At 31.3% G+C, this 24,328-nt stretch overlaps 1 protein-coding gene across 13 annotated transcripts; it reads left to right on the top strand.

The window, feature by feature from the left end:
• Nucleotides 1-13: 13 nt before the first annotated feature.
• On the top strand, nucleotides 14-23,906 carry LOC127731020 (dynactin subunit 2-like). Of its 13 annotated transcripts, XM_052239751.1 has the most exons (13): nucleotides 14-104; nucleotides 3,287-3,367; nucleotides 5,116-5,209; nucleotides 7,285-7,352; nucleotides 11,597-11,689; nucleotides 14,786-14,946; nucleotides 15,534-15,669; nucleotides 17,031-17,096; nucleotides 18,038-18,076; nucleotides 18,753-18,902; nucleotides 20,659-20,761; nucleotides 21,907-21,998; nucleotides 23,616-23,906. In XM_052239751.1, the coding sequence occupies exons 1-13, from the start codon at nucleotides 69-71 to the stop codon at nucleotides 23,700-23,702; spliced, it is 1,206 nt and encodes a 401-aa protein (XP_052095711.1). In that variant the 5' UTR covers nucleotides 14-68; the 3' UTR covers nucleotides 23,703-23,906. The 13 variants fall into 13 exon arrangements, with proteins under 13 accessions (XP_052095711.1, XP_052095723.1, XP_052095712.1 ...); XM_052239763.1 differs by lacking the exons at nucleotides 14-104; nucleotides 3,287-3,367; nucleotides 5,116-5,209 and adding an exon at nucleotides 5,234-5,245; XM_052239752.1 differs by lacking the exons at nucleotides 14-104; nucleotides 3,287-3,367; nucleotides 5,116-5,209 and adding an exon at nucleotides 5,267-5,281.
• Nucleotides 23,907-24,328: the final 422 nt, after the last annotated feature.

Raw genomic sequence — 24,328 nt, 5'->3', positions numbered from 1 at the left:
ATGAATTACGACCGGAAGTTATTCTGTCAAATTAATCAATAATTCGGAAACGGAGGCAGAGGCAGAAGATGGCAGATCCAAAATATGCTAATTTACCAGGCATTGTAATTGATTTTGATCATTTAATGTTTTTTGCACTAACATATATAATCCTTTTTTCATTTAAATAGTCACAAAACGAACCAGCTCCTGATCCTGTCAGGTGTGTAAGTTTTCACCAGTTCAGACATCAGATGACTCATGATCCAGCATATCATGAACATGATAGAAGTCCTGCAATACATGATCTTCCAACCGGTGCTTTTTCCAAGAAAAATAAAAAAAAGTCTCAAAGCAGATATCCTCATGTCATATTGTCCCATGACATGTTTTCCCCCTGAACAGTTCATTCATAGAAGACTCATACAAATGTAGAATCGAAATTGTATTGTGACAGGATTGCTTCCCTTAGTAAATGTGGTAGATACTTAGTAAGTCGTAAGCAGTTGAGCTAAGGAAGTACTTCTTTAGCTCAGTCGGTATACACGCTGCCTTGTAACACAGAGGTCCCAGGTTCGAGTCCCGGTGGAGACAAGCGATTTTGTAATGAATCCATGCTCTCCGGTTACAATATTATAACCAACCTCAGGTTGTTTTTTAGGCGGGTTAACTTTTACCCTTGTCCATCTGTATGTACATCCGTACGTCCCAAAATTGGTTTCCGTTCTCTAACTTGAGTTTGCCTAAACCAAATGTTATGAAACTTATACACAATGCTTATTACCACAAAATACAGATCAAGTTTGAATTTTGGTGGCGTCACTTTAACCGTTCTAGAGTTATGCCCCTTTATTTATGGAAAAATTCCAAAATTTTTAGTTCTCTAACTTAAGTTTGTCTCTACCAAATGTTATGAAACTTATGCCCCTTTATAAATTGAAAAAATAAATGCAAAATTTTTTAGTTACAGTTCTCTAACTTAAGTTGCCTCAACCAAATGTTATGAAACTTATACACAATGCTCATTACCACAAAACACAGATCAAGTTGAATTTTGGTGGCGTCACTTTAACCATTTATGATTATCGAGTTATGCCCCTTTATAAATCGAAAAATTGCAAAATTTTTAGTTTCCGTTCTGAAACTTAAGGTTGCCCCAACCAAACATTATGAAACCTATACACAATACTTATTACAACAAAACTCAAATCTAGTACAAATTTGGGTAGCGTCACTTTTATTGTTTTTGAGTTATGTCCCTTTATAATGTTGTGTGCAAGTGAAGGCATCATCTGTGTCCATGGGGACACATTTTCCATTTATTTATGAATGAGTTACTACAGTTGACAGAAGGTCAAAAGGTGTAAACGACATCTTCGAACAATCAGTAAGAATTCCAAGGTCCATATAACCCAAAATCTGTCTCTGAATAACCTTCTGGCGCCATGCAATTTTTATTCGTTAATTATGATGTCAAATGTTTAAAATATCAAAAAAATGACTTTTACTTATATGTAGATAGCATATCCATATCATTCATTGTCATTATTTTTTTCTTGTTAATTGCATTATGTTTTATTTACATTATTCATGTGTTATTTGTCATGTTGTATATGTCATATCAGAAGTCCATTACTAGGGGAAGTGTGCAAGCTGTGCTATATACAATGTAGTAAGGCGATCACGATGTTCCCATTATCAGTGGAAAGTGCCATAGGTGGTCCTCCCAAATCTCGTTTTATAAGTATGGAATCATGGGTAAAAATATTATCATAAAACAGATAACTGCTAATTAATCTCCTTCGGTTTTTTACTGATTATCAGTATGTGAAAATGAATAAAAGCAACAAAGATCCAAGTACACAGTGCAATACTTATTTAGATTATTTACCAAAACTGAAGACTACAGCAACTGAATGTAAAGTGGCTTCAAAGACAACATCAACCCAGACAAATAGAGTAAAATTTGAAGTTACAACAGCTTCTGTTGCAGTATTGGTCAATAATTCCGTTTTATTGTCGAGCTTGCGACTTTTGTCGCAAAAGCGAGACATAGCAATCCTACATTTCGTTGGTGGCGTCCACAAATATTCACTCTGTGGTTAAAGTTTTTGAAATTTTAATAACTTTCTTAAACTATCCTGGATTACTACCAAACTTGGACAGAAGCTTGTTTATGATCATAAGATAGTATCCAGAAGTAAATTTTGTAAAAAAAAAATCCTGTTTATCCGTATTTTACTTATAAATGGACTTAGTTTTTCTGCCAGTTAACATAACATTCACTCTGTGGTTAAAAGTTTTTAAAATATTAATAACCTTCTTAAACTATCCTGGATTGTACCAAACTTAGACAGAAGCTGGTTTATGATCAAAAACTAGTATCTAGAAGGAAATTTTGTAAACAGTTTTTTCCGTATATTACTTATAAATGGACTTAGTTTTTCTTACAGTTAACATTACATACAGTCTGCAGTTAAAGTTTTTAAAACATTTATTAGATTCATAAACCATCCTGGATTTTTATCAAACTTGGACAGAAACTTCTTACAATTAAAAGATAGTATCTAGAGTAAAATTTTAAATAATAATAATAATAAGAATAACTTTTTTCATACATTTCAAACGTTTTATTTCATTAACTGTAAATCTATTATGTGTATTCCCCTATCACACTGAAAACATAGACAACAGCAAAAGTAGACAAGACAACGCAAAAGTTAGTGTTCCTTGTTATACTTACCAATCATTTAGATTTGTTCCATTGGCTCTGAGAAAACGTCCGGACAAAATTAGGTGGAAATATAATAATAATAATAATAATAATAATACAGAAAAAGAAACAGAGGAAAAGCAATATTTCACCCGACATTGTCGATCGGGTGACATAATAACAACATCGTCATAGTTTACATGGTATTAAATTGTGGTTAATTGTAACTTCACAATAAGCAAGATTAAAATTTTACAAAATACAACTTTTTTTTATAGTTTTAATGCACAGGGTTAGATAACATCTATAATAAACTAGGATTTAGTTTATTGGTTGATTGTATTTAGCACCACTTTCAGCACTATTGTGCTATTTCGTGGCGGTCAGTGACATGACTCTTTGTGTCACTCGACTATAAAGCAGGGTTTATATTCCATGTATTTTTACCGCATCATTCTTTACTTGTCCTGATATATAATATATTTGCAACTGGATGTTAAACATCAACCTATTATCGCCATCATGTTTATGTACTGATGATATATTGTAGGCTATTAGGTTCACCAGGGTTTATGAACTGTTGATATTTTGTAGGATATAGGTGCACCAGATGTTTATGAAACAGATGAATTACCTGAAGATGAACAAGCTTTACAGACATCCAGTGAAGTCAAGGTAGGTACTACATATTCATTAAGCTTTGCATATTCATGAAGTCTTAAAGATAAGGGGGATATTTTCATCCCTTGGTGTCTGCTGTCTTTGTCGTCAGTAAACTTTTATAAACATATCCACTGAACTACTGTGCCAATTGGAACTAGTCAACTCTTTGCACAAGTTAATCCCATTGAATAATGATTTATGTGTTTTTGGCATATTATCTTGAAAACTATAATAGCTAAATAGAAAGTTAAGATTGCAAAAATGATTTACAAATGAATCAACATGGGCAAAATCATTGCTCTACCTTTACAGGAATTTTTGACCCAAAAGGAGGATTTTTATGGCCCAGCAACAAAGTCTAAACGCCTTCAGATATTGGGCTGATTTTTGGTATGTGAGTAAACCATGATGAGTTACAGATCAAATTTAGGTTTCCTTCTACTCTGCTAATTTTTGCCGAAATTATGGGCTTTGGACTTCGATAAATTGTTGAAAATCACAGTTATACAGACTTTTTTTCTATACCCCTTCAGATATTGGGCTGATTTTTGGTATGTGAGTTAACCATGATGAGTTACAGATCAAGTTTAAGTATCCTTCCGCTCTGCTAATTTTTGCCAAAATTACTGGCTTTGGACTTCGATAAATTGTTAAAAAAATCACAGTTATACAGATTTTTCTCTATATGCCTTCAGATATTGGGCTGATGTTTTGGTATGTGAGTTAACCATGATGAGTTACAGATCAAATTTAAGTTTCGTTCTGCTCTGCTAATTTTTGCCAAAATTACACACTTTGGACTTTGATAAATTGTTGAAAATCACAGTGAGTCGTGTAAGTTGTAAAAACAGCAGAGAAATGTGCAATAAAAGATTTATTTAAAAAAAAAAAAAGAAAATCACAGTGATCCAGACTTTTTTTCTAAAAGCCTTCAGACATTGGGCTGATTTTTGGTATGTGAATTAACCATGATGTGTTACAGATCAAGTTTATGTTTCTTTCCGCTATGCTGATTTTTATGTCATTTCAACACATCTGCAGTACATCTGCAGTACATCCACTTCCTGTTTGCTGATAGTTTGAAATTTAACTACTCATTGATCAACATGATCAAGGAAATTTTTCATCAAACTAGTATTGGTCTTGAGAGCTGGATACTATCCATACATGTTTGTGTCCAAGTGTTGTTGAAATTGCAGATTTTTCAACTTTTTGAGACACATCTAGTTATCATTTTTTTCCTTTTTTAACCAAAGCTAAAGTAGATAAAGGCAAACTTGTAAACAACAAAAATGACCGGCATGACAGGATCTGTAATATCATATTGACATAATTGTTGGGCAACTCCTTATAGGAGTTATTGCTCTTTAATGATGGTTTTGACCGATCTTTTTTGGCATATTATGCAAAAACTGTAATAGATAAAGAAAGATGTAAACAGCAAAAATGATAAGCATGACATTATCAACAAAAAAAAACTAATGAATAACAATGAATTATATTCCAGTCGTCAATGTTTAGAATGCACATAGATCCAGGTGAGGACACAGGCTCTCTAGAGCCTCTAGATTTTGGAGTAAAGATTGCATTCATGTAATCAATACCCTTACATGTATGTGATAGTTTTCAATTTTTCAGACTTTATCACTTCTTTTGAAATAAACAAAACATTATGCATTGAGCAATAACAGGCTAATTTTATGTCTATTCATGATAAAAGAGAAAAGATTCTGTCTAATAATTTCTTGATATATATACAGGAAGAAGAAAATGAAAGTATAGACAAATCAAACATTGACACATCTTCTGCCCTGGGCAAGTTTAAAGGCAAAGACCTGAAATCAACAAATATAGGTTAGTAATAGTATTACATGAAAGCAACAAATATAGGTTAGTAATAGTATTACCTGAAAGCAACAAATATAGGTTAGTAATAGTATTACATGAAAGCAACAAATATAGGTTAGTAATAGTATTACATGAAAGCAACAAATATAGGTTAGTAATAGTATTACATGAAAGCAACAAATATAGGTTAGTAATAGTATTACATGAAAGCAACAAATATAGGTAAGTAATAGTATTACATGAAAGCAACAAATATAGGTTAGTAATAGTATTACATGAAAGCAACAAATATAGGTTAGTAATAGTATTACATGAAAGCAACAAATATAGGTTAGTAATAGTATTACATGAAAGCAACAAATATAGGTTAGTAATAGTATTACATGAAAGCAACAAATATAGGTTAGTAATAGTATTACATGAAAGCAAAAAATATAGGTTAGTAATAGTATTACATGAAAGCAACAAATATAGTTTAGTAATAGTATTACATGAAAGCAACAAATATAGGTTAGTAATAGTATTACATGAAGTATATTTTTATGTTTTATTGATGGTTAGCAGAACCAACCATTGTCGCTATTGGTTATAATAGTACTTATTTTCATATTTATATATTGGTATTTGTATACTCAAAATTAAGACTTAGCCTGTAAACCATTACATTTTTTTGGCCTGACTACTCTCTGCTGAATAAAGTGAATTTGATAAAAACTGAGTAGCAGACCTGCCAACTATCCCGATTTATGTGGGATATCCCCCATGAGAGGTGTTGACCTGAATTTTGAAATTCTTTAATATATAAACTTAAAACCTTAAAACAAGCATATAAATAAGATAAAAATTTGTAAGGGTTCCGCGGAACCCAGTGTCTCGCCTACTTTTGCTGTTAATTGCAGGCTCAACAAAAATGAGGAAAAAAATTAATAAAAATATTCCTTTAGATACTATCTTTTGATTGTAAGAAGCCTCTGTCAAAGTTTGGTATAAATCCAGGATAGTTTATGAATCTAATAAATGTTTTAAAAACTTTAACTGCAGACTGTATTTAATGTTAACTGGAAGAAAAACTAAGTCCATTTATAAGTAAAATATGGATAAACAGGTACAACTTTTAACAAAATTTCCTTCTAGATACTAGCTTTTGATCATAAACAAGCTTCTGTACAAATCCAGGATAGTTTAAGAAAGTTATTAAAATTTTAAAAACTTTAACCACAGAGTGAATGTATTGTTTCCTGGCAGAAAAACTATTTATAAGTAAAATACGGAAAAATTGAAATTTTTTTTTATCAAATTTACTTCTGGATACTATCTTATGATCATAAACAAGCTTCTGTCCAAGTTTGGTACAAATCCAGGATAGTTTAAGAAAATTATTAAAATTTTAAAAACTTTAACCACAGAGTGAATGTATTGTTTCCTGGCAGAAAAACTAAGTCCATTTATAAGTAAAATACGGAAAAAATGATTTTTTTTTTTTAACAAATTTACTTCTGGATACTATCTTATGATCATAAACAAGCTTCTGTCCAAGTTGGGTAGAAATCCAGGATAGTTTAAGAAAGTTATTAAAATTTCAAAAACTTTAACCACAGAGTGAATATTTGTGGACGCCGCCGACGACGGAATGTAGGATCGCTATGTCTCGCTTTTTCGACTAAAGTCGAAGGCTCGACAAAAAAGGGTATTTAAGCACATATATACTAATTCAAACAATACAGTAGCAGATTAAAAACACTTATGACAATATAAGAGGAGCATAAGGTCCTCTTGCGATTCAATTCACACATGGAGATTTTGAAAAGGTGGCAGGTATGGAGTAGGCTATTTTCTGACAGATTGAAATGGTTGAATTGAGACAACTTTTATATTGAATTAGTAATGGTAGTTATTTTATCATCCATAATATATATATGATCTAGCAAATAGAAAACATTGATTTTAAATGTTAAATAACATTCCACATTTTGCTTTTGAATCTATATCTGTCTTGGGCTTTTCCACTTATGGTGAAATATTTTACATTGTCATTCATATATATATTTATATATTATACATAAGTTATTATTTTATAACAGACTTTTCAGACAGAATTACATCTTCAAGAAGAACAGGCTACGATGCAGATAAAACAGAATATGAAATGGTTTGTGTATAAACTTTAAGGAAAAAAAGCAGTCACTTTAACTGATATATGTTGAAAGTGTACTGTTTGTTTAACAATATCTTAACAAATTAAAAGCAATTACCATATTATTGGGTATATTATAAAATATTTCAGGAAATAGAATTCATTTTTTTTGGCATGATCTACATTTGAACAAAATATTTTTAAAGAATCTCATGGTAGATAAATAAGATGGTAAACAGGAGTTTAGTAATGTTCAAAACTTGAAAATCTATTTTGAATATACAAACATACAGAGTGCCAAGTTCTCATATTCTGTCACAAAATTAAACAACAGCATTGTAATATTGAGTTAGTATCAGGTTCTCCTTGAATTCATTGACACAACATTTCAGAAGTTAATTTGTTTCTTCTGTATAGTAATTTTAACACTCTCTTAAAAAAAAATAATACATTTAATCATACCTGAAAATGGTATGATATGAATTTTCGGTCCAGTGAAATTAAAAATCTAAAACTCTTATAAATCTATTATAGAAGATTAGAAGTTAATAAGGATTAAGTATTTTTTTTCAATTTTTGTCTTACACATTTTACATTAGGCCTTTTAAATTCTTGCATTTAACTTTAAAAAGGTAACAACAAATTGTATGATGGTTGTTCATGATCATTTTTGTCACAGTCTTTGTCATCTGGCCATGGTCTCAATGTTCAGGTTACTGAATACTTGAATAAATATTTCTAAGATTATAGCTGAAAATAAAAATGAAATAATTAAATTAGAACTGTCATTAAAAAAATTGAATGAAAATGTAGAAAACTTCCAGGATAATAATGTTCAAAATAAAATAAACAATGTTGAGAAAAAACTAGAAAACCTTTACATAAATGAAGCAAAGGGAGCTCAGGTTAGATCGCGTGTAAAATGGACAGAAGAAGGAGAAAAAAACACAAAATTTTTTATAGGCCTTGAAAAATCCAGACAAACTCGTAAAAATATTTCTGCCCTTTCAAATGAAAAAGGAGAAACTATAACAGATTCATCTGAAATTCTAAAGTTAGAAAAAAACTTTTATGAAAACTTATATAAAAGTACAGATCCTAATGAAAATGAAATAAAAAAATATATAAAAGAAACAAAAGTAGATAAAACTCTTTCTCAGGAGGAAACTCAAAATCTAGAAGGGGAGCTTACTATAAATGAATGTACAGAAGCTATTAAATCCATGAAATTAAATAAATCACCAGGTATTGACGGGCTCAGTGTAGAATTTTATCGAACCTTCTGGACAAATTTAAAAGAAATTGTTGTAAAAGTATTTAACATATGCTATCAAAAAGAAGAAATGAGCACACTACAAAAAATAGGGGTAGTTTCTTTATTATATAAAAAAGGAAACCCTCTTCTTTTGGACAACTATAGACCAATTACTTTACTCAATGTTGACACAAAACTTATGGCATATTCTTTAGCATTACGTCTTAAGCCAATACTAACTAAAATTATCCATAGTGACCAAAATGGTTACATAAAAAATAGGTATATAGGTTTCAACATTCGTCAGATTCAAGACATAATAGACCATGCAGAATACTATAATATTGAAGGAGCATTGCTCTTCATAGATTTTTCCAAAGCTTTTGACTCATTGGAATGGCCATTTATGTATGAAGCACTAAAGAAATTTGGACTTCCAGATCTTTTTATAAAATGGGTTAAAACTCTGTATAAAGATATAAAAGGTTGTATGTTAAACAATGGGTGGGTCTCATCGTCATACAACATTAAGCGCGGTATTAGGCAAGGCTGCCCGTTAAGTTCCCTGATTTTTGTTATTGCCGTAGAAATTTTGTCCTGCAGAATAAGACAAGACACCAACATCAAAGGTTTTCAAATTAAGCTAGATACTAAAACACATAGTTTAAAGATCTCACAATTAGCTGACGACACAACACTTTTTCTAAAATCAAAAAATGAAGTATGTCACACTCTTAATATTATTGAAATCTTTGGAACACTATCAGGTTTAAAACTTAACAGATCAAAAACAGAGGGCATTTGGTTAGGAAAATTAAAACACTGTAAAGATAAGTTTGAAAACATAAAATGGAATAAAGGACCAATAAAAAGTCTAGGAGTTTATTTTGGAACAAATCGAGCTGAATGTGATAAGCTTAATACTGAAAAAATAATACAAAAATGTGACAAATTAATAAGTAATTGGAAAAAAAGAAATCTTACAATGATAGGTAAAATAACAATTGTAAAATCTCTTCTTATACCAAACCTTACATATTTGGCTTCAGTCACAAACCTACCACATGAATTTATTCAACAGTTTAAAACCCTTATTTATAATTTTATATGGGATGGTAAAAAAGAAAAAGTAAAACGAACCACATTAAGCAAAGATACTACTGATGGAGGTCTTAAGATGACAGATATAGACAATCATATAACTGCACTACAAATAGCATGGATTAAAAGACTAACTGCAGATAATTTTGCTAACTGGAAAGTGATTCCGACATTTTACTTAAATAAATTTGGTGCTAATTTCATGTTACTTTACATGAATCCAGATAACATTTACTCCATACAAAACCTACATAAAACTTTACCAAAATTCTACTTAGAAATTGTAAAATCCTGGTTCAAAGTACAAAATTTAAATAACACCAAACTCACGATGAATTTTAAAAACATTAGACAACAAATCTTATGGGGAAATAAAATGATAAAGTTTCAAGGAAAGTGTTTAATTTTTATAAAATGGATAAAAGAAGGTATTATGTATGTTAATGATATTATTGACCAGAATGGTAACATCTCTCAAGATATAATATCTAATAAAATACCCTCAAAATCCAATTTAATGTTTGAAATTTCAAAAATTAAATACGCTATACCAAATGAATGGCTCAAGACACTTAAATCAGATCAATCAATAAAATCAAAAGTAAAAAATAAACTTAACCTTTGTATTAAGACAAAAGAAAAAAATAAAATAACAAATTTACAAGCAATGGAAACAAAACAGATATACACACACATTAATAGTAGAAATGAAGACATACCTTCAGGTTTCTTAAAATGGAAACGTGTACTAAATTTAGATTCTTTAATCCCAATTAAATCAATGCTAAATTTCGTATTTACTTATTTAAAAGATAACAGATTAAAACTATTTAAATGGAAATTGTTGCATCATATCCTTCCTTGTAAACAACAGCTCTTTCAATGGAAGATAAAAGAAGACAGTAAATGTGACTTATGTAATGAAACAGAAGATTATAAACATTTTTTTCTGGAATGTCAATACTTTGAAGCTTTTTGGGAAAAGATCAAAATACTATTAAATAAAGTTAAAATTGGTCATCATATCCTAAACTACAGAAATCTCATAGTAGGATATAAAATCTGTGACATCAATTATTATGACATAAATCTTTTGGTAACACTCATTACATTTTCCATCCACAAGTGTACTCACATTTCAAATTATAAAACTACAAATCTTGATGTATATGCCCTGTTCAAAAAAGATTTTTTGAACTATTTAAATATTTCGACACTAACAGGAGTTAAACATGGTAACATTTTGAAAGAAATAAGCTTGTACATATAATTATTATTTTATGCATATATGTTATATGCTATATTTATTCAGCAATACATGTGTCTCATCATTATTTAATCTTTAGACCACGTGTTGTGGACTTCGTCATGATCATGATCAGTGATAAAACATTAAACCCCAATTATCCTAAAAGCATCCTTATTTTTTTTTTTTAAATCACATATTCACAAATAACTAAACTGATATAAACACATCAATTCGCAACCAAGTATGTATACCTACATAATTAATAATAAGTACAAGCAGCTTCGCCAGTCAGCTTGCCTCCATCGTATGATCGTTGATCAACAGGTCATGACCAGGTCAACTAACATATACAGAGTCAAAGCGGTCCACGATTGTAATTTTTCCGGAAATTAATTTCTGAAGTAATCTGTTGTATTGATACATAGAATGTAAATCTAACAATTTATTATTATTAATGTACTGAGCAATCTCCCTGTTTGTTCAGTAAAACTAATCCTACAGGGGTGCCCTGTCAAATGCTGTAGACATGGTATTCATTATAACAGCAATAGTGCAATAAATCAGATTTTAGATAAAAAAAAAAAAAAAAAAAAGATTATAGAATGTATGTAGATCAAACCAGTTATAGAACTACACTAATCTTTATTACTGCAGCTGGAAGAAGGAAAAATAGAGACTCCACAACAGAAGTACCAAAGGATACAACATGAGATTAGGGAGCTTGCAGAGGAAGCAAATAGAATTAAGGTAAAATACTTGGAACTTTGTATTGCTTTGTCTGTTAACACAAACTGTAATAGCATAATACTTAAAACATATTTTGATAGGTGGACATTTCTCTTCATACAACACTACACTAGTCTCTACAAGTGAATTAAACCTAAAGTTTGTATTTGAACTATCTTTCCTTTAGCCAGTGAATCAAACCTAAAGTTTGTATTTAAACTATCTTTCCTTTAGTCAGTGAATCAAACCTAAAGTTTGTATTTGAACTTTTTTTCCTTTAGTCAGTGAATCAAACCTAAAGTTTGTATTTGAACTTTTGTTCCTTAGTCAGTGAATCAAACCTAAAGTTTGTATTTAAACTATCTTTCCTTTAGTCAGTGAATCAAACCTAAAGTTTGTATTTGAACTTTTGTTCCTTAGTCAGTGAATCAAACCTAAAGTTTGTATTTCAACTATCTTTCCTTTAGCCAGTGAATCAAACCGAAAGTTTGTTTTTCAACTATCTTTCCTTTAGTCAGTGAATCAAACCGAAAGTTTGTATTTGAACTATCCTTCCTTTAGTCAGTGAATCAAACCAAAAGCTTGTATTTCAACTATCTTTCCTTTAGCCAGTGAATCAAACCTAAAGTTTGTATTTGAACTTTTGTTCCTTAGTCAGTGAATCAAACCTAAAGTTTGTATTTGAACTATCTTTCCTTTAGCCAGTGAATCAAACCTAAAGTTTGTATTTGAACTATCTTTCCTTTAGCCAGTCAATGAAACCTAAAGTTTGTATTTGAACTTTTTTTCCTTTAGTCAGTGAATCAAACCTAAAGCTTGTATTTCAACTATCTTTCCTTTAGCCAGTGAATCAAACCTAAAGTTTGTATTTGAACTTTCTTTCCTTTAGCCAGTGAATTAAACCTAAAGTTTGTATTTGAACTTTCTTTAAATTAGTCAGTGAATCAAACCTTAAGCTTGTTTTTCAACTATCTTTCCTTTAGCCAGTGAATCAAACCTAAAGTTTGTATTTGAACTATCTTTCCTTTAGCCAGTGAATCAAACCTAAAGTTTGTATTTGAACTATCCTTCCTTTAGCCAGTGAATCAAACCTTAAGTTTGTTTTTCAACTATCTTTCCTTTAGCCAGTGAATCAAACCTAAAGTTTGTATTTGAACTATCTTTCCTTTAGCCAGTGAATCAAACCTAAAGTTTGTTTTTCAACTATCTTTCCTTTAGCCAGTGAATCAAACCTAAAGTTTGTATTTGAACTATCCTTCCTTTAGTCAGTGAATCAAACCTAAAGTTTGTTTTTCAACTATCTTTCCTTTAGCCAGTGAATCAAACCTTAAGTTTGTATTTGAACTTTCTTTCCTTTAGCCAGTGAATCAAACCTAAAGTTTGTATTTAAACTATCCTTTCTTTAGCCAGTGAATCAAACCTAAAGTTTGTATTTGAACTATCTTTCCTTTAGCCAGTGAATCAAACCTAAAGTTTGTATTTAAACTATCTTTCCTTTAGCCAGTGAATCAAACCTTAAGTTTGTATTTGAACTTTCTTTCCTTTAGCCAGTGAATCAAACCTAAAGTTTGTATTTGAACTATCCTTCCTTTAGCCAGTGAATCAAACCTAAAGTTTGTTTTTCAACTATCTTTCCTTTAGCCAGTGAATCAAACTTAAAGCTTGTATTTGAACTATCTTTCCTTTAGTCAGTGAATCAAACCTAAAGTTTGTATTTGAACTATCCTTCCTTTAGCCAGTGAATCAAACCTAAAGTTTGTTTTTCAACTATCTTTCCTTTAGCCAGTGAATCAAACCTAAAGTTTGTATTTAAACTATCTTTCCTTTAGCTAGTGAATCAAACCTAAAGTTTGTATTTAAACTATCTTTTCTTTAGCCATTGAATCAAACCTAAAGTTTGTATTTGAACTATATTTTCTTATGCTAGTAAATTAAAAACATTTGCATTTGAAAATTATAAAAAATTTTGATAAGGCCACACCAATTTAATCTTGTTTTACGGATTTTTCCACTCCAGAAATTGGGGCGAGCGAGCGATTTGAAAATTTTAATAAGAAAAAATTTTATTTGCAAACTTTTGAGGCAAAGCTTAAAAAGTAAAGGCGAGCGATTATATTTTTATAGGACCGCAATTACTTGTATTACTGTTACTTTCTGAGAACATCAAATCTTGAACTGAATAATTGAATAATCATTTCAACTGCCTTAAATGATCTCCATTGAATTGTCATAGATGTCTTTCCTCCTTCATGGGACATGACTTGAAACTAGCAACACAGCGGGTGTCTTTCAAGAAGTAGGAACTGCTCATCCTTCCGGAACACCTGAGTTCACCCCCAGTTTTTAGGGGTTCGTGCTGTTCATTGATGTGTGTACATTTTAGTTTTTTGTGTTATATGTTGGTTGTCTGTGTATCTGTCGTTTTGGTGTTCTCATTTTGATCTTTGTATAAAAATAAGATGTGCCAATGAGACAACTCTCCATCCAAGTCACAATGTATTTATATTTAAAGTTAACAATTATAGGTCAAAGTACAGCCTTCAACACGGAGCCTTGGCTCACACTGAACAGCAAGCTATAAAGGGCCCCAAAATGACTAGTGTAAAACAATTCAAACACGAAAACCAACGGTCTTATCTATTTTCAAAACGAGAAACCCCTATGAACCACACCAATAAACGACAACTACTGGCTCCTGACTTAGGACAGATGCATAAAAATGCAGCGAGTATGGATAGTTTTGCTTAAAGGTGTCTGTATTAGCACATACATCTCCTTCAAATTTCTAAGTTCTTTATTCTAACAACGAAAATCAGCATGTTTTGTGAAGAATCGTCCTTGACTTTGATAAGAAATCTGTGTTAATGCTCGCAACAGTTTAAAGGGTTAGATTTGACATTGACTAAAACACTCTGGCGATTGCTTTTTTTAATGTTTACAAAAATACTGGCGCTGGAAACAGACACGATTACTTTTACGGATGCGGGAAGCAGGAATATTTAAAAGTATTTTTTTTTCATTTAGAAAAAAATATGTGCGGGCGGGTCCTTCGATCAAGGAATTAAATTGGCGTGGCCTAAGATTACATTTTACTAAAAGACTGAATGTTATTTACAGGAGAATGTAAAAGAGGAAGCTAACACAGAGAAACTGAACCCTGTAGCCTTCAGTAAACAGCTGGAGTATTTACAGCATCAGCTGAGTGATTTACAACTAGAAAAATTACTGGGACCTGATACAACAGTGAACCTGTCTGATCCACAAGGAGCTTTACAGAAGTGATTACTTAATATATATACCTATAGTTTGACCAAAGTACTTCTGACTGCTCCATATTCTGAATTTCAAATTTCTTTAATTTTCTTATACTAATAATTTTTACTGAAAGTTAAACAGTAGATCTCATGTCCTTAAATAATCATGTGTTGAAATTTTAATTGAATGAATAAAAGTTGATGTGAGCTGTAAGACAACGAAACAGCAATCCAACAAAAAAAAAAGATTGAAAGGTCAAGATACTGTATTCAACAATAAACAATTGTCTACAAAAAATGTCAAGTTTAAGTCATCCTGATTCAAAAAACGTTGTGAATAAATTTATCAGAGACAAAGTTCTGCCATCAACATCATATTCTCTCAAGAAAAAATATCCAATAAGATAAAACTTAATACAGCTGCTGATGAGATATCGGGACAGGTATATGAATTTTTATATGATTCTTATAGGTAAGTTATGATGAAAGGTATGCTTATACTACACACAATGTAAAATCATCATAAAAAGGTTCTTTTATAATTAAATCATACAAATAGACACAATAAACATGGAAAATATGTAAAGTTTTATGTTTGATCAATATTTCAGGAGACTTATGACACAGTTACAGTCCTACAAACCAGTAGACAAATCTAAAAAGACACCTGATGGCAAGGGAGAAGACTGTGTAATGTATGAATTATACCACAGACCAGAACAAGCACAGTTCTCTAGAAATGCTAAGGTAATGTCATAACAAAGGCAAAATTCTTTCTTTCTTTATAACAATTTTATTTTATATACTGATAGAAAGTCGGATACATGCATGTGATAGACTGTAAAACTCAGATCAGGAAATTGGGAAATTTTGGTCAGGAGCTAAGACCTCGTATCAGGAAGATTTTTATTGACATTTTTTTTTGTCATAAATGTAACCATCATATGTAAAAAGTGTCCTTTTTTGTGTTTTTTTTTTTATTTATTTAAGAAAAGTTAAGTTTGTTCAAAAACCAGTTTTTATACAACCACAATTTTGTGGCCGTATAACGGATTAATGTTGTCGTCATCTTAGTCCAATGACATTTCCTGACAATAACTTGAGTATATGGATCTCTATGAAATTGTACCACAAGCTTCCATACCTCAAAAGGAAGGTTGGGATTGATTTTGGGGGTTATTGTTCTAACTGTTTAGGAATTAGGGTCCAAAAACAAGCAATTTTTCTTGTTTCAGGACAATAACTTGTGTATAAATGTATGGATCTCTATGAAATTGTACCACAAGGTTCCATACCCCAAAAGGAAGGTTGGAATTGATTTTAAGGGTTGTGGCTTAAACCATTTAGGGATAAGGGCTAAAGAACAAGGATTTTCTGGTTTCCGAACAATAACTTGAGTATAAGTCTTATGGATCTCTATGAAACTGTACCACAAGGTTCCATACCAAAAAAGGAAGGTTGGGATTGATTTTGGGGGTTATGGCCCTAACTGTTTAGGAGAAAGGGGCCAAAAACAATACTTTTCTAATACTTTGTATATACATGTAAATTGCTTATTTCTTGACAAATTTCAATGGGGGTTTAATTCAAAGTCTTTAATTCTTGGAGTTCTTTAATATGCTGAATATAAACTTAGATTTTGGAATTTCGGCCCCGTTTTTAAATTGGTCCACATTGCGGTCCAAAGGGTCCAAAATTAAACTTTGTTTTATTTCATCAAAAAATGAATTCTTGTGGTTCTTTGATATGCTGAATCTAACCATGTATTTAGATATGATATTGGACCATAATAGGTAAATGGCCAAGTTCCAATTTTTAAGTTCTTAGACCACATTCATTCTGTGTCAGAAACCTATGCTGTGTCAAATATGTAATCACAATCTAAATTCAGAGCTGTATCAAGCTTGAATGTTGTGTCCATACTTGCCAGGGTTCGTCCTGGGCGGTCGTAACAAGCTTTAATGTACTTGTGACAGTTAGTCACTTATAGTTTTAGGAGATTGGTTTGAGTCACAATCAGTCCAGGACTCCCTTTATCTTTAATATTTTACATAAATGTTTTCTTTGTTTCATCTCTACATGGTATAATTTGTTGAATCATGCTTCAGATGGCCAGTTTAGAAGAGAGGTTGGACAGACTGGAAGCAGTAATAGGCCATAATCCTGAAAAACTTGTAAGATCAATATTTGTTCAATAAATCAGTTTCTTTTCATGTTTTAGATAAGAAATGCCTCACTGTACTTAATTTTTTTAACAGTTGTACTGTTGTTAGAAAGTCTGATAGAATATAGAAATTTGAAGACATTTGTTAAAGTTAAATTTGTTGACAACTTGACTGCTATAAAAAATAAGAAGATGTGGTATGATTGCCAATAAGACAACTCTCAACCAGAGACCAAATGACATAGAAGTTTACAACTATAGGTCACTGTACGGCCTTCAACAATTAGCAAAATCCATACCACATAGTCAGCTATAAAAGACCCTGAAATGACAAATGTAAAACAATTAAAACGCGAAAAATAACACACTGATTTATGTACAAAACAATGATTGAAAAACAATTATGATATACAGCAACAAACGACAACCACTGAATTTCAGGCTCCGGACTAGGGACAGGCACATAAAGAATGTGGTGAGGTTAAACTAGTTTGTTGGCACTAAACCTACCTAGGACAGTGGTGTAACAATACAACATAAGAACAAACTATAAAAATCCTGGTATTTATACATCCTGACAACAACAAAAAAAACCACTAAATACAGATCTGAGAGTACTCACAGTTACTGACACTAGTTCAAAGCCAATAAAAACTAATAAAAAAATCATGCGTGCTAGTTTATCTGATTGAATCTTGTTAGTCTAGCGATTTGTTGACAACTTGACTGCTAGTATGACTGATGGAAATCTTGTTAGTCTAGCAATTTTTTGACAACTTGACTTCTAGTATGTCTGATTGAAATCTTGTTAGTCTAACGTTAGCAACTTATTTACAGTGGAAATATATGATTTATAGATAAAGTGTCAAAGAGGTTGGAGGTTGTGCATAATTAAAATTAGATTCATTCATTCATAATGTAAATTATTTAGTTGTATTATGTATTTTACAGAGTATATTGACTGCAGATACAGATAGTAAATGTTTACTGGTAAGATTTGAACTTATAGTATAAGGATAACTGAGAAAGAGTTGTGGAACAAGGTGTCATTATGATAATAGGAAATGTTTTTAAGTGATGTCACAATGTAATAAACCATGCAATAAAGCCAGAAGCTTTAAAAGTTATGAAAATGATTCCCTAAAATTATGATTTTGTTTCTGGATATTAAATAATTGGTTGTCCAAATCTTCTGATATTTCAACTCTCGTCATTGATATCAAAATACTGATTGAGTGTATTTTGTTGTGATTTGACATTTGTCATTTAAGAGTATGATTTTAAAGATGCAAAACACATACTTAGATGTAAGAAACAAAAAAGTTTTAAACAGTAGAAAGTACACATTATTTTAGGATCCTTTTGAATGAATTATATATTGTATGCTGCTTTTGATCTTTGATTAACAGACAGTTTAAATCTTGATGAGCAGGTCTGGCTAAAACAGAAGATTGGGGGTAGTGGTCATTTTAAGATCATCAAGACAATTATAGAATGATTCATCACTATGATTCTCTTACATTTAAAAAAGCAAACTTCTGATGTAGGAAGCATTTTGTATTGCATAGAATGTGAAAGATAGTCATTATCTTCTGATTGAATAATTGTCATGCTAAAGCAGATATATATTTACCTTTTAAGGAACATTACATCTCATTTATTGTAGGAAGCTGTATCTGTAGTTAACTCCAAGTTATCTTTACTGGAGCCTACAAGTCTTGAACAAGTTGATGCCAGACTTCATGGTGTAAATCACAAACTTACGCAAATTGCTGAGAAGAAAACAGCTCAAGAAAATAATGAAAAACAAACAAAGGTAATATTAATGAAAAACAAACAAAGGTAATATTAATGAAAAACAAACAAAGGTAATATTAATGAATAACAAGCAAAGATAATATTAATGAATAACAAACAAAGATAATATTAATGAATAACATGTAGGTAAAACAGTATAGTACAGATAAATTAAAAAATTTAAGCATGAAATACAGTGAACCAACTCGCATATAAGTGATACGAAAAATTATGCCCCTAAGAAGGAGTTCAAAAGGCATCAGAATTGATTCACCGGGGGGCGGGGGTCTCAACATACAAATTTGGGTACAGACGTCCGGCTGGGGTTTGAAAAACAACCCTCATTCATATATTGATTTTTAAGATAATCCCTACCCATACATATATTTCATAGGAATATTGTAACCCATTCATATATTTCCTAGCTATCAAACATACAATATCTCATATCTTATTTAGATGCTAACCACATGGGATCATTCATATTATTAGAATAAAAGATCAGTACAGTTTTTACACACATCTTGACAGAAAATGAGCATTTATGACCCATTGCCAAAGAACTACTCATTGACATACTGACTCTGTGAAATTGCACCCCATTGATACATTTGACATTCCAAAAAAAGTGACCCATACGAGCTGCATATCTGTGTATAGCTTTATTTAGGAAGAGACTCCCCCCACCCTTCTGCTTCTTCTGCCAGATAATGGCCACAATCAACAAACTGATTATACTGCCATGGATTTGGTGCTCATACTAGACCACCCCCCTCCTCCCAAAATTTTGAATTTTAGTTCAGCTTTGTGATTGAGGCTTTAAAGGCCTCGACTGACGGTGCTGATACGACCCCAGGAGGGAGAGCGTTCAAATCCCGGATAGTTCTTGGGAAGAATGAGTGTTTACGATAATCACAGGATGCCGATGGTACTTGGAAGCATTTGTCATGCATGATTCGTGTCAGTCTTTTCGGTGGTATAAGACGACCTTCCTTTGACATAGCCACTTTGTTGTTTTCTATTTTGTATAGCATTGTGAGTCTGGCTTCTTTCCTTCTTTGTTCTAAGGATGTCCATTTAAGGTGTTGTAACATCATGCTAACGCTGGAGTGGTTATGATGTTTGTTTGATACATAGCGAGCTCCTCTTCTCTGAACCATCTCAACCCAGGTGTATTGATAGAAAAATTATATTGGAAATACAAATTATCTCTAAGATTGCCTTATAAGTTCTCTCACCCATACAGTTCTTGACAGATTTAGAAGAAATTTATATGAATAAAAGCAAAAACAGTACTAAATGAACATTTTTTTCTAGTTGAGTTATGGCACTTAGAAATATATGTTAATGTTTTGAAAGGCTCTGTAAGTACTTTCACCCTCACATTTATTGCAGATTTTGGTAAAAAGATATTCAAGGTTTAAACATTACAAATGTATAAGCAATATCTCAATGAGTTCTTAAAATGAGTGCTGATTAGAAATTATTGTTATGAATTTCGACCCTTATTATTGGAATTATTTGAAAATTGTCTTGTATAATCTGTCATGCTTACAATATGGAGATATGTGCAATGATCAATCATTTAAGTTAGCTTGATTCACAGAAGATTGATTCCAGAATTATTTCCAAAGAACTGCATTAACAGTGAACGTTGTGTCCATTATGTACACCATTTGGCTGTTTTATGGAAAATTGTTTCTTATTTTCAAGTATACTGATTTATAACTTTTACAAACAAACTCAAATTGATTCCTGTTATAAAAACTTTTCAGTTGATGGAGTTGTATGAATTAGTGAAGAAGTGGAATTCAGTGTCTGATACATTACCCCAGGTTGTAGATAGACTTGTTTCTTTAAAGGATTTACATGAACAAGGTTTGTAGGAAATCATCTTGTATAATGTAAAAAAAAAGACATCCTCTCTCATATGAAAAGTTATATCACATTAGTTTTAGTCATGTTTCCCACAGAGTTTATCTGGAAGTAGCTGATGATGTAATTTGGTTAGCCAGTCATTGTCTTTACATGTCTTTGACTAACTCTAAATTGTGTCATCAGTAATAAAACATGCAAACATCTTTACAACATTGTTTTGAGTATTATAATTTTTTATTATTATATCCAGGAAACCTCCTTAATTTTTTGTCAGATCCTCTTTAGATTTATATGAAGGTTTTTAATTATCAAAACCCCTGATAAGCTTGATAATCAGAAAAATCTAATATGGGAAGCCTTTCTATGTAGATATTAGTTATTGTTGCCATGATAAAATTTTTGTTTATTTTTGGATCCTCTTTAAAGTTGGATGAAAGTTTCACACATAAAAACATCAGATGAGTTCCATTACTGTGGATTCATTTATTTTCGTGGGTACCAATTTTCGTGGATTGAGGAAAACTTGCATATTTGTGGATATTTGAATTCGTGGTTTTGGCGAAGTCTGCATACATTCCTTTAGAAATCTTGTATTTCGTTGAACATTTAAATTCGTGGTTCCACTGTTCCTACAAAATACACGAAAATTAGTATCAAACGAATATTAATGAATCCACAGTATAATAAAAATAAGAAATGAGGTTCCAATTTTTGGAAGGGGAACTCTTTAAAATATTTATCAATTATTGTAGCCAGGATAGAATTATACCTTAATGTAAACAGAAACTATGCCAGTAAACCATAAGCTCTTCACCTTTATATGGGGGCTTGGGGTATATGAGCTTGCTCACTAAAGGCTCTTTCGTTTTATTTGTTATTTTAAAAATATTAAACATAGTATTGTGTGTGAAATGCCTAATTTGTTAAATACACTGTTGAAGAGCTTGGAATATTCTGCCTATTGTTGAAGGGCTTGGAATATTCTGCCTATTGTTGCAGTCATATATTGACCTCTAAATATCTTCTGCAAGTTTTCAGTTTGAATTCTTGGCTCTTTCCAAAAGAAAAAGAAATAATTAAATGATAATGATTAATAATTTGAAAGAATTAAAGTGGATTTATTTGAGATATGTTTGATTTTACAGCACTACAGATGACCCAAACACTGGGATATTTAGATACAGCACAACAAGAAATTAATTCTAGTCTACATTCACATGGAGATTTATTGAAACAGGTAAATTCAGTTATTTTTAATTTGAAAATTTCTGATATTGAATGTATAATTACACCTTATATAAGAATGCCGGATTTTGATTGGTTGTTAGCCAGTGTATTTTTCGCATATTCTAATATTTTTTCCTCATTTCAAACGAATTTGCCTGTTTTTCACCACTGCCGGTGAATTGCCTCAAATTCCCCTCTCTGCCGTGGTATTTGTCATTTTGGATATTCCTTTTTTACCCTCGCGAGCCAGTTCCTGCCAAAATTATTCAGAACCTTTCTCACTTTATCCCGACAACATGGTTAAGCACTATTGATTGAGTTAAACCGAAAACTGTCAGAAATATATACATATAAAGAGGGGAAAAAATGTCTATACAAATGAACGATTTAATGATGGTATAACAATGATGTTTACACATATAGATACCATGACGTTACAAAAAGACAGCACTAACGCGTATACGTACATGTATAATTCCCGCGGTACTACGATTTCCCTTCACATGTACAGACAGTTTCAATCAAAATCTATTCGGTGTAATTAAACAGATATATCATGTTGTGGAGGGGTATTTGCGAAAAATACCAGTCTTGGGACCAAATTCCCCTCGCCTAGTGGCTTGGGAAATTTCACCGTCCCTTGACTGGTATTTTTTGCAAATACCCCTCCATAACATGATATATCTGTTCAGAATTCATTCCCATTTTTCTTGGGTAACAAGAACAGAACTAAAGAACATCTTCTCAACAGTTGTGTCAACTTGAACACAGTTTAATTTTCAAATTTAAATATAGCCGGTAAGCCTTGCATTTAAAAGTTTAGCTATCTTGGGTTGGTAAATATTGTCATGAACAGAGTGATGGGTAGAATCGTTAACAAATGCAAAGTTGGCACCAGTCTGTTGTGGAAAAGGTTTCCTAATAATTAGAAATAGGATGTTTATTCATCTTTTTCTGGTAACAAGCTGACTGATGGGTATAATACATGAAATCAGCCGTGTAAGTCAGAAGAAATCTCTGTGGAAAATGTATATTGAAGAACCGCTACTTTTTATTTTGCCTATAAATTTATTACAATAATATGGGAATGTGTTATGTTTTTGGAAATGTAAATGCTTATTTGAACTATATGCTAAACGTTTGCACAATTCAAATTAGTAAAATATCCAGTGTGAGTTTACTTGTGAGGATAAATATGGTTATTGTTGCATTAATCAAAGTACATTCAGTCCTGGTGGAGGGTTACTACATCATGTACATGTATCAAACATTATCAAAGAATGATTGTCAGTAGCACCACTGTATGCCTTCTTTTCTTTAAATTAAACATATATTCTTATTTTGAACAGCAGTATTAAAGGGATTTTATGGACTTGCGTCCAACATTTTCTACAAGGTAACAATATAGTCTTTGCCCAAAGTAATTCTTCCTCAGTAACAAATTTTGTTTCTGTGTGTTTATAAAGGATATACAGTTGTGGGGTAGATTTTAGGGACAATAGTTATTATAAACAGTTCTAGAGCAGAATATGTAATTGACTTTGTTTATACTTTTTATTCTTTTGTGTTAATATAAGTAAATGCATTATTTTGAGAATTGTGTATCAATTTTCTGTTTTAATTGTAGATTCAAGAAACTTTTAAACAGAATACAGATGCCATTAAGACAAATACAGAGAAGTTAGAACAAAGAATGAAGACAGTACAGAAATAGTGCAATAAATAAATACTTATACATTGGATAAAACTCCTTATTAGTTTATTATACATTTTATTTGCTAATAGAAGATGATGTAATTATTTGCCTAACTTATGATTTATTTCAGTGGTATTTATCTGGTAATAGACATTTATCTCATTTTTATGATGCTATTTATGGTTAAATGGAGCAAATATGAAATAAAATTATCAATGAAAATTGAATTCCTTATCATTGAGCTGTTATGAATCACCATCACAATGTTACAAAACTGATATCATTAACCCTTTAAGGTGGCAGTTTTTAACTACCTTGACTGGTTATAAAGCCCTTGCATGGTTGGAAGTGTTGCTGGGGTATCTTCCTTCATCTTGGATTTTGAAGTACTGTGAATTCATTTATTTTCGTGGGTACCAATTTTCGTGGATTAAGGAAAACTTGCATGTTCTTGGATATCTAATTTCGTGGTTTTGGCGAAGTCGGCATACACGCTTATAGGAAATTTGTCATTCGTTGAACATTTAATTTTTTTGGTTCACCTATACACACGAAATCCACGAAAATTGGTATCCAACGAATAATAATGAATCCACAGTAGCAAATAACAATTGGTCTAGATCTTTAATGGAATGTGCAAATTT

This window comes from Mytilus californianus, unplaced genomic scaffold (assembly GCF_021869535.1).
Source record: "Mytilus californianus isolate M0D057914Y unplaced genomic scaffold, xbMytCali1.0.p SCAF_2, whole genome shotgun sequence".
Lineage (NCBI taxonomy): Eukaryota > Metazoa > Mollusca > Bivalvia > Mytilida > Mytilidae > Mytilus > Mytilus californianus.
The sequence above is the reverse complement of the archived record's forward strand: the minus strand, read 5'-3'. Positions and strand labels throughout refer to the sequence as shown.